Raw genomic sequence first — 17,304 nt, forward strand, 5'->3', positions numbered from 1 at the left:
CTTTTGTAAAGAGTTTAATTGAAACATAAAAATATAATAACCAAAAATCATTAAAACATAATAATATAATCATATTTGAATAATAATTTAATATTAATTACAATATAATATTTTTTTAAGAGGAATAATAATAAAAATTGATATTCTACATACTTAACGTATATTTCTCTAATTTCTCTAAAAATAGGTCTATGTATCTATCTATTTATCTATATTCATGGAGATATATTCATATATAGATTTTAATAGAGAGGCTATATCATGGTTTGTGGATTTAGGACATATCTTTAATTATATTAAACCTATTAAGACATCATGGTCTTGTAGAGATAAGACATGTCTTTAATATTAGAAGTTGTGAAACATCATAGTCATGTGGAGATAGGACATATCTTCAACACTAAAGGTGTTAAGGTAATATTAAATGAAGATAGGACGATGGATTGAGAAAATTGTTGAGAACCAAACAATTGTTCAGTATCTCCCTTATGTACCACAATGGGATTTTTTGGCTACAATGTTCATAAAGGTAATAATGGTTACTACTTTCATGATTGATATTGGTGTACATGATCTATATATTTACAAAAGGGAAATGATATATGTTTTATTTGATGCTATCATAGGTATACATAAGTGTCCAATGTTCAACCATCACTTGTTGCTTTTGGGTACCCTCCAACCAAGCAACATTTGTGAACCCTTTAAGAAAAAGTGGCCCATTCATTAGACCTGGGGAGAATATTTGGGAGATCTTCTCATCTCACAACTGTGTTGTTACAATGATTTAGAAATTAAATAACCCTATTAATCTTGATTTGAATATTGTTTTCTAACTAAACTACCTAACCAATATCCTAGATTTATCCATCTTATAGATTAGTCTACAACAATCTAATACTAAAGGGAGAAGAAAAAATAACATTTTAAAAATAAATGTAAAAATAAAATTAGTGTGTCCCTTTTTTTTCATCCAAATAGTACATTAAAATCTATTTATTTTCTAAAATGTTAACTTAAAGCTGAAATTATTATACACAAATAATATTATTATATATTAAATTGCATCCACTTTCCAAATTTTCGAATTTCCCTATCTGATTTGACCTTCCATTAGAGAGATGGCTAATTTTATGTGGATTGTAACTTGAATTTTTCCTTCAACCCTGTAACCCAAACCCTAGTTGTACAAAAGTTGAGAAACTTGTTCATAGGGCAAATTCATATTTGCATACACATCCACCCTGCACTCCTCCAAAACCTTTGTTCCTAGCAGCGCTAACTGACTTCTCCAATGGGGATGATGAAAATAGTTTGCTGAAACTCCCTAAAGCTCCTCCAATTAAGCAGGAGAAGAATTTCTCAATTCTTTTTCTCTGTCTATCATTAAGAAATTGTAGTTCCTCTATATAAAATCCTTGCCAAGCTTTGTAGCTCTTGGAATCCATTTTTGCAATCAAACCTAAAAAGTAAACCCTCAAAATTCCCATATTGAAGCCAAGAACCATGTGAAAATATCATCTAAATGGAATGACGGAAAGGTTTAGAATCATCAATTATAACACAAACCCTAACAAAATTCCTTCCAAAAAATAATCTTGCTCTGAATCAATCCTAAAAAAATGTCATTGATCTGCTCTGCAAACATTTTGCTATTTCATCTCTCTTCAAACAATTATTAGCATTATAGGAAAGAAAATATTATGACATTTTAAAATAAATTGTAAGAGGTTTGCTTATTTTTAAGATATTTCCATAGACCTTAGCTCAATTGCCTGTCACTCACTCGTTTCCCAATCAGAGTCAGAGTGTCTATCTGAGACAACGGACAAATGCCTAGGATCAGGTGTAAGAGCCTCTGGATAACTATGGGTAATGTTAAATGTAGCTGAACATTGGATTGATTTCAATCGTATGAATTTGAAAACATTTAAAAGTTTTAATATAGATTTTAGTGAATAATGTTTTTGATTAGATAATTTTTTTCGATGGAATTATAAATTAGAAGAGAGTTTACAAGAATTCTTAAATCTTATATATTAAGATAAAGCATAAACAGTAGTAAGAGACAAAACAATCTACAAGAAACAAGTTTCATATTCAGAAAAGTTTTTATGAGAAATAAATGATCAAACAACAAATCACATCAAAAAGACAGAAAAAACCATTACAATCATGAATGTTTAAATCTAAACATCTACAAAGAACTCCGGATTAGAACCAAAACCCGACCTATATGAAAAACAATACTGCCTTTTCGAAGAATATTCAGATTCAACCAAAACCAATTCCTAATTAGTTTAATAAATAATGTTTCTCACTGGAATCTCTAATGAATTTTTCTTTTCAAATTGGTATTAGACAAAAACCAGATTAACCATGACCCATGCACAGCATGACCAACTTGACTTTCAGCCATTGGCCCAAATTGTGAATTGTTAGAACACTGACAATTGAAACTTTTTCTCAAACGCATACAGATATATAATCGTTCAAAATTATCACCGTATAAATTGAAACAGTCAAATTCCTTCGCTTCCATTATTTGAGTCTGTAGGATGTGTTTTTCAGAGGCTTTTTGCTGGGCAAGGACTGCAGAAAGGCAAGCTTCTCGCATTCGTAGAAAGTATCTGATGGCTGTCCTGAGGCAGGAGGTTGCATTTTTCGACACTGCAGGCGTTGATACGGCTGAGGTTGTCAACAGCATCTCCAATGATACACTCATCATACAAGATGTTTTGAGTGAAAAGGTAATTAATTTTCACAAAACAGCCATAGATTTCTCTTTTTGGGTTATTGTGCAGTATTGTTTTTATATTGTACATCAGATCAATTTTTGATGGACTGGCTTCAGCAAACTGATTTTTGGAGGAATGATCAGGTTCCCATTTTCATCATGAATTTGACTACGTTCTTGAGCTGCTACGGTGCTGCCTTCTATTTGCAATGGAAGCTTGCTTTGGTGACTTTACCCTTCATTACATTAATGATAATACCAGGAGTGCTTTACGGGCGAAAGTTGATGGCCATTGGTGGGAAGATGCTTGCAGAGCATAACAAAGCCAGCAGCATCGCCGACCAAGCTCTTTCCGCAGTCAGAACTGTGTATTCCTTTGTTGCTGAAGAGAAAGTTATGGCCAAGTTCTCATCTGCCCTAGAAGGAACTGTAAAGCTTGGGATTAAACAGGGCCTGGCAAAAGGCCTGACTATGGGTGCCATTGGTGTCAATTTCGCTATATGGGGTTTCATTACATGGTATGGAAGCACACTTGTCCTGCACCATGGAGTTTCACCAGGAAAGATTCTTGGAACGGGATATGCTCTCATCCTAGGTGCCCTGTAAGGATCTGCCCTAGTGAAATTAATTTTCAAGCATTTTCAGTTGCAATACTTTTTGTTGTTATTTCCCGTGGTATATCTTAGGTGAGATTTTCAGAAGGATTTAGTAGCCATGGGTAAGCGTGGAACGCTCTTAAAGCATTAAAAGTTAAGAGTTTGATCACATTTTGTGATTTATTTTCAACCATCTATTTTTCTAGTCTTAAACTCTCTTTCATGCCGACAATAGAACACACTCATTACAAAATGTGATCCAAAAGATTGAATTAAAAAAAATACATATAAATCAAATCTAGTTACGGCAAAAATAACCTTAAGCATTATTATGTTTATTTGAAAATATGTTAATTGATGAATTAGTTGCTTAATGCTTCCAGGGCTTTGGGGACAGCATTGCCAAACATCAAGTACTTTTCTGAAGCATCCACCGCGGCATTTCAAATATTTGAAATGATTCACAGAGTTCCAGAGATCAATTGGGAGGATACAAATGGAAAAGTATTGGAAAAAGTCTCAGGGGAAATCGAATTAAGAGGTGTGGAGTTCATATATCCTTCCCGGCCAGACACCGTAATTTTGAGCAATTTCAATCTCATAATTCCAGCAGGGAAAACCGTGGCTCTAGTTGGTGGCAGTGGTTCAGGAAAATCTACGGTCATTTCGTTAATAGAACGCTTCTATGATCCCCTCAAAGGAGAAATTCTTCTGGATGGAGAGAACATTCAAAACCTTCAGCTCAAATGGTTGAGAACCCAAATTGGGCTCGTTAGTCAAGAGCCTGCACTTTTTGCTACCTCTATCTATGAAAACCTCCTGTTTGGTAAAGAGGACGCCACCATGGATGATGTTGTGAATGCAGCGAAAGACTCGAATGCTCACGACTTCATCAGCCAACTTCCAGATGGTTATCATACTCAAGTAAGCACTCCTCTGTCTCCAGTTTTTAAGGTGGTAATTGAAAATGTACATTATTTCATTTGTTATGCTTTGTCAATGGTCCATAACCAGGTAAGTAATATTTGTTCCCCTGTTCGAAATCGGAATGCAGGTGGGTGAGCGGGGGGTGCAGATGTCCAGGGGCCAAAAGCAACGAATAGCAATAGCAAGAGCAATTCTGAAACGTCCTCAAATCCTACTCTTAGATGAGGCCACAAGTGCATTAGATACAGAATCAGAAAAAATAGTTCAGGAGGCCCTTGACAAGGCTTCCATGGACCGCACAACAGTGGTTGTAGCACATCGTCTCTCCACCATACGCAATGCAGATAAAATAGCAGTGGTTCAAAACGGTGCAGTGATTGAAGCTGGCAAACACGAAGAACTCATTCATAAGCCTAATGGAGCTTACGCAGCTCTGGTGCAATTGCAGCAAGTGAACCCAAACCATGGGCAAATGCAAAGAAGTGATTCTGTGAGTATTTCTGCAGCTAGTATTTTATTATCTAGCAGAAGCAGACAGAGCTCCTGGAAAGGATCATACCGAAGTAGATCAAGGCGTACAGTTCCAGAGCAAGAAAACAAGGACGAAGAAGAAAACAATCAGATGAAAAACGAGGAGATGAAAGCTCCTCCTCCTTCGTTCAGGAGACTGTTGGCGCTGAATGCTCCAGAATGGAAGCAGGCTCTTATGGGCTGTGCAGGGGCCATTGGTAACGGAGCTTTGCAGCCTGCCTATGCTTTTACATTGGGCTCCATTATAAGCGTCCTGTTCTTAAAAGACGAAGACGAGATGAAGCGAAAGGTGAAGATTTATTGCACCATTTTTGTGTGTTTATCTCTCTGGTCTTGTGTGGTGAGCTTTCTTCAGCATTATAACTTTGCCGCCATGGGGGAGTTGCTGACCAGAAGGATTCGGCTCATGATGTTGGGTAAACTTTTAACTTTTGAAATTGGATGGTTTGACCTGGACGAGAATTCAAGCGGAGCCCTGTGTTCGATGCTAGGAAAGGAAGCTAATGTGGTATGTAGTGCATTATAATTTCTAACACAGCTCTTATAGCGCACCATTTTTATCTTGTTAGTTGTTGCATAACATGATCTGTCGCTACATAATTTAATCCAATCTTATATTATCTCCGAGCTCAGACCAATCTTACATTAACTGAATGGTTTTATATTCAACACAAGTAAAATGCATCATGTTTGTCTAATTTTGTGTTGGTAGGTGAGGTCTCTGGTGGCCGATCGAGTATCTCTGTTAACTGAAGCTCTGTCTGGAGTGGGCGTTGCCTGCATACTTGGCCTTGTCATAGCATGGCGTCTCGCTATTGTAATAATTGCATTACAACCTCTCATAATAACATGCTACTATACGAGAAAAGTTCTTCTCCGGAACATTGCCAAAAAGTCGGTCGAATACCAAGAGGAAGGCTGCCTGGTAGCTGCAGAATCAGTGGTAAACCACAGAACCATAACTGCTCTCTGTTCACAGGACAGAATTCTCCGCTTATTTGATTCCAAACAGGAAGTTCCTCACAGAGAAATCAGTAAGGATTCGTGGTATGCAGGATTGGGCCTGGCAGCCTCTCAGGCTCTTACCATATTGAATTGGGCAATGGATCTCTGGTACGGAGGAAAGTTGGTTAGCCAAGGAATCATTACAAAAGTGGATCTGTTCAGAACCATTTTAATTTTGATAAGAGCAGGTAGAATAATAGCAGATGCAGGGAGTATGACTTCAGATCTTGCCAGGGGACCTGATACCGTGGAGTCCCTGTTTGAAATTCTTGACAAAAACACACTTATATGTCCAGATGATCCAGAGGGCATTAAACCTCAAAAACTGGAAGGTAATGTGGACTTGGAAAACGTCGATTTCGCTTATCCAACTCGTCCCAATATCATTATTTTCCAGAATTTTTTCCTGAACATTAAGGCCGGAAGTAGCATGGCTCTGGTAGGACAGAGTGGGTGTGGAAAGTCTACTATCATTGGATTGATCGAGAGGTTCTATGATCCACTAAAAGGAAGGGTGAAATTAGATGGAAAGGACATCAGGTGTTACAATCTGAGATCTCTAAGACAACATATAGCTTTGGTTGGGCAGGAGCCTACATTATTTGCTGGGAGTATTCGTGAGAACATTGCATATGGTAAAGATGATGCAACTGAAGCAGAGGTGATCGAAGCTGCCAAGGCTGCAAATGCCCACGAATTCATCTCGTACGTAGACCTCCTCAACCATTTGTTTGTTTTGATTGAAATCTAAATCAGTTGTTTCCAGATTTGATTGTGTGTAAATTTTTGTATCAATATTTTCGATTACATTCTATGATCCATCATCAGGATGATAATAGCTAGAGAGTATGCAAGATGAAAAATGGATCATAAAATTTGATCTGAAATATCGATGCAAAAATTTACACACAATCGAATCTGAAAACAGTTGATTTAAATCTTATGAATTATAGAAACTTAATATCTATTATTAATTGAAATCATTTATGAACTTATAATTAATTTAGTAAAACTATAAACTATAATGTCTAATAGTCACTGCTTTGGTCTTTTGATGTGGATCAATATTAAATACATAATTATTCAAGTCTGGCTCAGATTAGCAGGTTGAAACAGGGTAACAGGGAAACATTCTGAAATTACATAGGTCCATATTTATGTATCAAAGTTTTTCTTTTTCTTTCACTCTTGCTCTTATATTCTGATGATGTATCATAGAATTTATAGATCTAGAAAAAAAAAACTAATCAATATAGGTTTTAATCATCTTCCCTGTCAGTACAGATGTTTACAGGATGGATATGATACAAACACAGGGGAGAGAGGTGTGCAATTGTCAGGAGGGCAGAAGCAGAGAATTGCCATAGCCAGGGCGATCATCAAGAATCCAAGCATCCTGCTTTTAGATGAGGCCACCAGTGCATTGGATGCCCAGTCTGAGAAGGTGGTTCAAGAGGCCCTAGACGGAGTCATGGTGGGAAGAACAAGTGTCATTGTAGCCCATAGGTTGACTACCATCCAGAATTCTGATTGCATAGCAGTAATTGAGAAGGGAAGAATTGTGGAGCAAGGAAGTCATTCTCGGTTGCTAAGAAAAGGCGAAGGAGGTGCTTATTTTTCTCTTGTGAAGATTCAACCCTTGCCCTGAATCCCCTCACTGTAGAATTCTATTTTTGTTTTGTTTTTTTTTTATTTATAGGCTGTATAATTCTATTTTGGATGGCAAGAAAGAAGTAATAATAAAATTAGATGAATGTGTTCATCTATGTTGTGTGCATAACTAAATTTCACTTGTAAATATAACCCCATCACATTTGATCTAGCATAAGGCATTCATATCAATTTACTACACCATGTTAATCCTTTCATGGTATTCATAACAATTCATTGCACCATCTTGACAATAAAGAGGGGTAAAAATTTATTCAAAATAGAAGAAATACGACAACAGAAAACAAAAGTCTAGCAAAGAGAGGATTACAAAGACTTGTCATGATTAACAAGTTGATCCAACTAATGAGACAGTTCCGGAGAAAGTTGTCCCCTATCCTCAATAGACCAGCCCTCCATAAAGACAGAAGCCCACTTAGCAAGACAATCAGCCACACCATTCCATTCCTTGGGGATATGAATGAAAGTAATAGACTCAAAGGAGTTACAAAGCAAAAGAATCTGACGAATAACCAACTGTAACTGTCAACTAACACCATCACACTTTTGTTGGTTCAACAGAGTCACCACAACCTGGGAGTCCGACTCTACAACAATTTGTTGCCAACGAAGAGTACAACGACACCTCAATGCAACCAAAATAGCAAAAGCCTCCATATAATTATTCATGTGAAAAACTTTGTAAATAGAAAACAAAAACTGAACTTGCCCCAAGCTATCACGTCCCACTCCACCAATACCAACATGTCCGAGATTGCCCATTGAAGACCCATCAGTATTGATTTTCTACAAAATGCACTTTTTCAGCTGCACTGCTTCGAAAGTGATGGTCACCTTTCAAAATGTTTTTTGGAGAGCCATTCCTGTTAAATATATTCAAGTTAAGAACTAGAAGAAAAGTTATATACAAACTTGAGTAGCATAAGGGAAACGGTCAACATTTCCAGTATAATCTGAATGCAGCTGAGATATTTATTTGGATCTAATGGAGTCATTTAGGAAGGTTTTATCCTATATGATAAATTAGAATTCTTACTTTAAAGATTTTAGATTCGAACAGTAGTTTTTTATATTTGGTTATTAGTTATAGTTTTAATTCTAGACTTTATATTTCTTATTGATAAAAATTTATCTTGAAATCATTAGCTTTTTGAAATTTTAGAATTTTAAATTTGTTTATTATTTGTTAACTGCAGTTTCTGGAATAGATTGTGTGCAAGTTTTTTGATCAACGTATCGAATCATACTTCATGATCTATCATCAATATCACACTCTAAATTGCAGTGAACAAATTTATAGACTATGAAAATCTTATATCATTAATTGTTTATTATTACAAAATCTATAAGACCGCCTACTTATAAAAACTCATAAAATTTTAAAAAGTACACATACTGAAATACTTTTAAAAATCTTTTCATAGAAATACAATCTTGCTACATGAAATTATTAGTCCTTTTAGGTTTCAAAAAGAAAAAACTTATAATGATAAAAAAGATTGTAAGATAATACCACACCTTGATAAATATGAAACAGCTGCAAGCAGCGAAGTTCCTGCCGAGCAATGGTCGGAACTGTAGTTGTTCGGTGTGGTGCAGCAGTAGGAAGATCAAAAATATTTTTATTTTATAAATGCAACTATCAGAATCAATGGGGGAGAAGGCAGATATCAGCATATGCAATATCTACTCAATACATATACACAAAATTTGTTTGATAAGAGCTGCACCTCTAGTATGGGCAATTTCCTTTTTTTAATATCAATACTCACATAGAAGGGACTCTATGCATGTGGATCTTAGCACTTCAATAGTAAAATCATCTTTTGAACTTATAGACATAGCCACAACACCATTGCGAATTTTTGGTGCTCTGTAAATCATGTTCTTGATTCAAAACAGAATTTAACCAAAATGTAAGCTAACAAATTTCTTGAAACAAAGAAACCTAAATTTGTTTTGTGATTTTAAAGAAAGAGAATATCTTCCAAATGAAAGTCCTTTGTAAGAGGTAATTTTGATGCTTTATTAGAAGAGACCTGAAGAAACATGTTACTTACCATTAACAACACATAAAAGGCATTTTTGCTATCACTTAGAATGTATGTCACTTAGAATGTATGTGTATGCTTAGATCTCAATTGTAAAGTTTTCTATTTCAAGGCCTTACTTATTAATGTATATACAAACAAGTTCAAACGACACAGATTGTATACAAGCATTCAATTAAATCACCCTCAACTTTCAATTAATTTATGACTGTAAATGCTTATCAAAGTTTCAAAATGAATGATTCAAAATTTTAAATCACAATAAAATAATTTCACACATTAGATCACCACAATAAAAAGATTCAGATTTATACCACAATAAAAAGATTTCACAAATTTCATTTTATACCTCGGATTTCCCACTTCTTGCAACGTTTATTCTATTTTTAAGAACCTTGGCAGCCTGCCTCTGCCAAAATGGGCGCTTCAGGAACATGAAGGGGGATTATTAGTTGCAACTTCTTTTGTAGACATGAATGCAAAATGTGGAAGCATAGACAAAGCACATGAACTATGCAACTGACAGGTGTTATCCAGATTCCATAGCCTTTGTCAGAATCCTCTTTTGCCTGTGCTAAAACGGGTGCTTTAGAATAGGGTATGGACATCCATCAAATCGTAATGAAAGGAGTTTTGTAATATACCATGGTTGGAATGCTCTGATATATAGATGTGCGCAAAATGTAGAAGCATAGACAAGGCAGTGAATTAATTGACATAAAGCCTCAATCAAATTCAGTCTCCTGGAACGCCATGACTGCAGGATATGCACAAAATACATCGTTCTGATCGGTTGTGGCAAAATGGGAGCTTTGGAACAGGATATTAGCATCTATCAAAGATAAAGGGAGGGGTATTATAGCTAGATGTTAAAGATGCAAATGCCCTGGTAAAAATTTATGCAAAATATAGAGGCATACACAACGCGCATGGACAGTTTGACGGAATTCCTCAAAGCATAAAGGATACATATAATTTGTTGTGTTAGTTTTTTTTCTTTTTCCTACTGTTTTTAAAAGTTGTGTATGATGGTTCAAATGCCCTATGGAGGTACTGCTTCCTGCATAGAGCCAAAAATAAATTTGAACATAACTAATACATTGAATCTGCTATTGCTTTCCCAATCAAGATTGCATCGATCATGGGAATATAGAAATGCCATTGAAAAAATCCGTTCCCAATCTATGCAAAAATGAAATATCCAGCAGTTCAAACTAAAATGCATTTGACTCACAAGTGGTAAAAGCAAATAAATATGAGCCTAAACTAAACCCTAAGACGATCAAATAAACTACGAAAAAAGAGGAAAAAAGTTGCAAAATGTAGCCCCCAAATAATCATAACACGTTCGGACATTAAATCCCTCCCTCTTCAAAGAAATAAGAGAAGACGAACCAAAGTTTTCTCCAACAGAAACATGTTGAACTGAGAAAATAGTTAATAAGACGCCCAAATCATGGGCCCAAAGATAAAATGCATGAAAGACAAAACCGAGTTCTAAGGAAAATTGAACCATAGCATACCGTGAAAACAAAATATGAGCAACTCCTGGTACAATGGTGATTTACCAGTACAGACCTCTCTATATAATAGTGACCTTGTAACTTGAATGGAACAATTTCTACTCTGCGATAAGAACAAGTGTATGCACCTCGCAAGTGTAAGGCCAAATTCCACCCTATGTGCCTCCCCGTTAGGCACGTCTACAGAATGTGGAAGCATTGACAGGGCATGTAAACTGTTTGACAGAATGCCTCAATGAAACTGCTGTCTCCAGGAAAGACCGTCACTAAATATGAATAAAAAAACCAAAAGAATTTATGTTTTTTTACCCATGATGCCGAGAGCATCAGAGTCTCCGTACAAGGTTGCAGAGGTTGCCTTCCATCCGTTTCCTCCTCCGCCATAATAAGCAGACGCTGAGACCGAATCAATTAACCACACTGATAACATACATTCTTAGTTTCTTACTCTGTCTTAGAGTTTGGCCGCATTGGACTGAGGGTTCTGAGACAAGTCAGGTAGGACAAAGAGTGGGTGAAGGACTTAACCGTCGGGCCATATAGGTAGCCGGGGCCTCGACAACCTCGAACTATATATGTGGATAATACAATATATCGTTGAGGGGAGGGGAGGCCCATATATATAGAGGGGGAGCGCCAACTCTATAGCCGCCCTCGATCTCTCGAATGACTCAGGATCAGATTTGAGCAGCATTCATTCCCTGGACAAGAAGCAGCGCCCCTCATAGTTTTTATAGGGTCGGGGGTTTACGGCTGGGGTTAGGCGGGGGGTTGACCTTTAGTAGGTTGGTTCAAGAGTTTGGGGCACATAAGAGTCATTATAGTGAGTTGGTATTACAACTACCCTTCTATTCGATCTCATCATATTACATCTCGTCATATTACATACGGCTCGGAGGACTTACCGGGCAACTTTAGTCCTATTAATCAACCTGCTAGAATAAGCAACATCAAGCCTTCATTAAATCTTTGGTAGGATTAGTATGCTACCTGTTCCAAACTTAATGGCATTCCAAATATCAAGCTCCTTCTCCTCTGACAAGTCAATGCATTTTGCATAGCAGCCTCCTTCAATATTAGACACACCATTATTACTCCAACAATGCTCGTCATCTCCTATGAGTTCCCTCTAATGGTCTGTAGAAAGAGTTGTCTTTCCAGTTCCTATATTACAGAACCACTATATTTTAGTAAATTTGGTTACCAAAAGACTTTGATAATACAAAACACTAGACTTTTGTTTATTAAATCATAGAGTGCATAGGGAATGAGGTTTTTAAACAATATATGTACATACCTGACAATCCAAAGAAAAGTGTAACATCTTCTTCCTTGCCCATGTTACATCTAGAGTGCAATGAGAGTATCCCTCTCTTTGGCATGAGGTAGTGCATGACTGAGAAGAAGCCCTTCTTCATCTCCCCAGTATATTGAGTGCCAAGGATCACCATTTCTCTGTGTTTCAAGTTGAGATCTATGCTTGTGGATGAGGTCATGTAGTGTGTGTATCGGTTGCATGGGAATTGGCCTACATTGTAGATGGTGAAATCTGGTACACCAAAGTTCTCCAATTCTTCTGGTGTTGGTTGGATACACCTGAATATATCATCTCAGCACAAGTACAACATCAAAATTCTAATTCTTAGAAAATGCAAACTAAAGGCCTGCTTTGCAGTCAGTTGACCTAGACATGCATTCGATTAGATCAACATGTCAATGGATGATTAGATTAGAACAAAAGCTCCAAGATAGTTCAATTTTAGGAGATTATATTTAAGCCACAATAGAGATGGCCATGTAGAATTGTTTTATATATTTATGATTATATGGTGGTAAAATTTAACTATTCTAGAATGAATTGCATGAAAGCAAAGAATATTTTATATATTCGCAACTGTATGGAGGTAAAGTCTAAATAGTTTTTAAATGAATCTTTGAAAGGAGTTGTTTTGGGCAATTTTAAAATCATCTCACTGCATTGGACTCTTACATGTTATGCATGAAGAGGGAATGATAGGCTCTTGCAAAGATAATCCTCACTTTTAACCTATGCTCTGGATCCCAGTTAAGGAATTGATCATTCACAAACACCTGATTCAAAGAGAAAATAATCACAGTTATCCTTAGCGTTCACTGCCTAGGAAATCTTCCATGAGGAATCAGATTCCTAGATTGAACTCAATGCATTAATTAGTTAACAATCCCAACCTTGTCCAATGAATTCAGATAATCAACAGCTCTCTCTGTGTTGACCAAAAATTTTTGTTTATCCATCTCAATGTTTGGAGAACCACTGAAAGCATAAGATATTAGATAATATAGTAGAATTGTAATACGAAAATTTCTAAGAATACACATGTTATAATGCTCAAGGGTATGTGCAGGATCATGGTGTGCCAAAACAGGCCCTTAAGTGGCAATGAAATTTCAGAAAAATCAGAGTTATGCAACTTGACATGAAAATTTGAATAAGTTGTGAACATTATTTTTAAAATATGTAAGAAAAAAATATATAGAAAATTGAATGTAGTTTCTAAGCTACTAGTTGTTTTTTGGAAAAAAAAAATCCTATTTGATGAAAATTTCAAATTTCAATGCAGTGGTACTAAAATTTCAGGAAAAAAAAAAGTAGACGTATGTCTGACCACCCTAATCACAATCAAATCTTAATATTTTTTTATAATATTTATAATATAAGTATTAGACTCATGTCCGGATGTGACACATATTTTTTTTAATTTTTTATGAATTAAATAATTATTTATGATTTTTTTACTACAGCTTTTCAGAAATTCAAAAACTCCTACGCCTGGCCACCTTAACCTAGTCAAAACCTTATGAATTTTTATTTTTTTTAAATTTTCCCTATAGTAAACGAAGCATAGGATGTGACGCATGTTTCGGTTTCAAAAAATGTTATACCGTTTGAAAGTTATGAGTGTTTTTCAATCAGTATATCAATCAGGACTATTGTCAGAATTCAATTAGAAAATAAATAATTATTATTTACTAAAGTCGAAATAAGACAAGCCTTATATTGTTGGAAAGCTGGGAACATCCTTAAAAAACCCTTTTTGTTTTATCAATTTTGGCTACAAAAAAAGTCATCAGCCACCAGTGTAAAGTCTGGAAAATCAAGGAATACTGAAAAACACGTTTTTTCAGTTGACTTTCCAGGCTTGTCACTTCCAAGCCTAATACCAAAGCATTCCCGAGCCGAAATTTGAAATTTGAAATTTTGAGTACAAAAATCGGATATCGGATAAAATCAGATATCAAATTCTATTCGATATCCGATTTTTGTACAAAAATTTGCGGTCCCCAAAGAATTTCCCTTTGCCGCCATTTATGAAGTAAACTGCCACATGGCAGAAATCCGATATCCGATTAAATCGGATATCGGATTTTATTGGTCATATTTTAGAGAGAGAGAAGGAGAGGGAGAGAGAGAGAGAGAGAGAGAGAGAGAGAGAGAGAGAGAGAGGAGAGGGAGAGAGAGAGGGAGGGAGAGAGGTAGAGAGAGAGAGGGAGGGAGGGAGAGAGAGAGAGAAGGAAGGAGAGAGAGAGAGAGAGAGAGAAGAGAGAGAAGAGGGAGAGAGAGGGAGAGGGAGAAGGAAGGAGAGGGAGGGAGAGAGAGAGAGAGAGAGAGAGAGACCATAGGACCCCTTAGGACATAAAATGACCCCTCAGGACACAATATGACCCAAAGTGACCCAATATGGTGTCATTAGGGGTCATATGGTGTCCTAAGAGGTCATAAGGGTTCATGGGACACCATATGAGCCATATGGACAGCATATGACCCCTAACGACACCATCGGACCGCTTAAGACACCAAATCATGTCATTAGGGGTCATATTGTATCCTACGACCCCGTAAGACACAATATGACCCCTAATGTTATGATTTGGTGTCTTAAGGGGTTGATTGGTGTCGTTAGGGGTCATATGGTGTCTTGTGACACCATAAGACCCCTTAAGACACCAAATTGTGTCGTTAGGGGTCATATTGTGTCCTACGACCCCGTAAGACATAATATGACCCCTAACGACATGATTTGGTGTCTTAAGGGGTCCTATGGTGTCCTATGGTGTCCCATGAACCCTTATGACCTCTTAGGACACCATATAACCCCTAGTGACACCATATTGGGTCGCTTTGGGTCATATTGTGTCCTAAGGGGTCATATTGTGTCTTAAGGGGTCTTATGGTGTCCCAAGACATCATATGACCCCTAACGACATCAAATCATGTTGTTAGGGGTCATATTATGTCCTACGACCCCGTAAGACACAATATGACCCCTAATGACATGATTTGGTGTCTTAAGGGGTCCTATGGTGTCGTTAGGGGTCATATGGTGTCAGGGGTCATATGGTGTCTTGTGACACCATAGGACCCCTTAAGACACCAAATCATGTCGTTAGGGGTCATATTTACTCCATAGGACCCCTTAAGACACAATATAACCCCTTAGGACACAACAATATGGTGTCATTAGGGGTCATATGGTGTCCTAAGAGGTCATAAGGGTTCATGGGAAACCATATGATCCCTATGGACACCATATGACCCCTAACGACACCATAGGACCCCTTAAGACACCAAATCATGTCGTTAGGGGTCATATTGTGTCCTACGACCCCGTAAGACACAATATGACCCCTAATGTTATGATTTGGTCTCTTAAGGGGTCCTATGGTGTCCTATGGTGTCCCATGAACCCTTATGACCTCTTAGGACACCATATGACCCCTAGTGACAACATATTGGGTCGCTTTGGGTCATAATGTGTCATTACGGGTCATATTGTGTCTTAAGGGGTCCTATGGTGTCTCAAGACACCATATGACCACTATGGACACCATATGACCCCTAACGACATCAAATCATGTCGTTAGGGGTCATATTGTGTCCTACAACCCCGTAAGACACAATATGACCCCTAATGACATGATTTGGTGTCTTAAGGGGTCCTATGGTGTCGTTAGGGGTCATATGGTGTCTTGTGACACCATAGGACCCCTTAAGACACCAAATCATGTCGTTAGGGGTCATATTTACACGATAGGACCCCTTAAGACACAATATGACCCCTTAGGACACAACAATATGGTGTCATTAGAGGTCATATGGTGTCCTAATAGGTCATAAGGGTTCATGGGACACCATATGACCCCTATGGACACCATATGACCCCTAACGACACCATAGGACCCCTTAAGACACCAAATCATGTCATTAGGGGTCATATTGTGTCCTACGACCCCTTAAGACACCAAATCATGTCGTTAGGGGTCATATTATGTCCTACGACCCCGTAAGACACAATATGACCCCTAATGTTATGATTTGGTGTCTTAAGGGGTCCTATGGTGTCATATGGTATCCCATGAACCCTTGTGACCTCTTAGGACACCATATGACCCCTAGTGACACCATATTGGGTCACTTTGGGTCATATTGTGTCCTAAGGGGTCATATTGTGTCTTAAGGGGTCCTATGATGTCCCAAGACACCATATGACCCCTAACGACACCAAATAATGTCATTAGGGGTCATATTGTGTCCTACGACCCTGTAAGACACAATATGACCCCTAATGACATGATTTGGTGTCTTAAGGGGTGCTATGGTGTCGTTAGGGGTCATATGGTGTCTTGTGACACCATAGGACCCCTTAAGACACAATATGACCCCTTAGGACACAACAATATGGTGTCATTAGGGGTCATATGGTGTCCTAAGAGGTCATAAGGGTTCATGGGACACCAGATGACCCCTATGGACACCATATGACCCCTAACGACACCATAGGACCTCTTGAGACACTAAATCATGTCATTAGGGGTCATATTGTGTCCTACGACCCTATAAGACATAATATGACCCCCAACGACATGATTTGGTGTCTTAAGGGGTCCTATGGTGTCCTATGGTGTCCCATGAACCCTTATGACCTCTTAGGACACCATATGACCCCTAGTGACACCATATTCGGTCACTTTGGGTCATATTGTGTCATTAGGGGTCATATTGTGTCTTAAGGGGTCCTATGGTGTCCCACGACACCATATGACCCCTAACGAGACCAAATCATGTCATTAGGGGTCATATTGTGTCCTACGACCCCGTAAGACACAATATGACCCCTAATGACATGATTTGGTGTCTTAAGGGGTCCTATGGTGTCGTTAGGGGTCATATGGTGTCTTGTGACACCATAGGACCCCTTAAGACACCAAATAATGTCGTTAGGGGT

General features: G+C 37.6%; 1 protein-coding gene and 1 long non-coding RNA gene across 2 annotated transcripts; one reads left to right on the forward strand and one right to left on the reverse strand.

Moving 5' to 3' along the window:
- The first annotated feature begins 2,511 nt into the window (after nt 1-2,511).
- LOC131078502 (putative multidrug resistance protein) lies at nt 2,512-7,556 on the forward strand. Its single transcript, XM_059207697.1, has 6 exons — nt 2,512-2,750; nt 2,882-3,339; nt 3,717-4,257; nt 4,388-5,299; nt 5,504-6,501; nt 7,081-7,556. The coding sequence occupies exons 1-6, from the start codon at nt 2,559-2,561 to the stop codon at nt 7,442-7,444; spliced, it is 3,465 nt and encodes a 1,154-aa protein (XP_059063680.1). The 5' UTR covers nt 2,512-2,558; the 3' UTR covers nt 7,445-7,556.
- A 137-nt stretch (nt 7,557-7,693) lies between these two features.
- On the reverse strand, nt 7,694-11,802 carry LOC131078503 (uncharacterized). Its single transcript, XR_009113793.2, has 2 exons — nt 11,042-11,802; nt 7,694-8,330 (listed from the first exon to the last, which is right to left on the reverse strand). It is a non-coding gene; the product is annotated as an uncharacterized LOC131078503 (long non-coding RNA).
- Nucleotides 11,803-17,304: the final 5,502 nt, after the last annotated feature.

The sequence above is a fragment of the Cryptomeria japonica genome, chromosome 7, assembly GCF_030272615.1.
Source record: "Cryptomeria japonica chromosome 7, Sugi_1.0, whole genome shotgun sequence".
In the NCBI taxonomy this organism is placed as follows: Eukaryota; Viridiplantae; Streptophyta; class Pinopsida; order Cupressales; family Cupressaceae; genus Cryptomeria; species Cryptomeria japonica.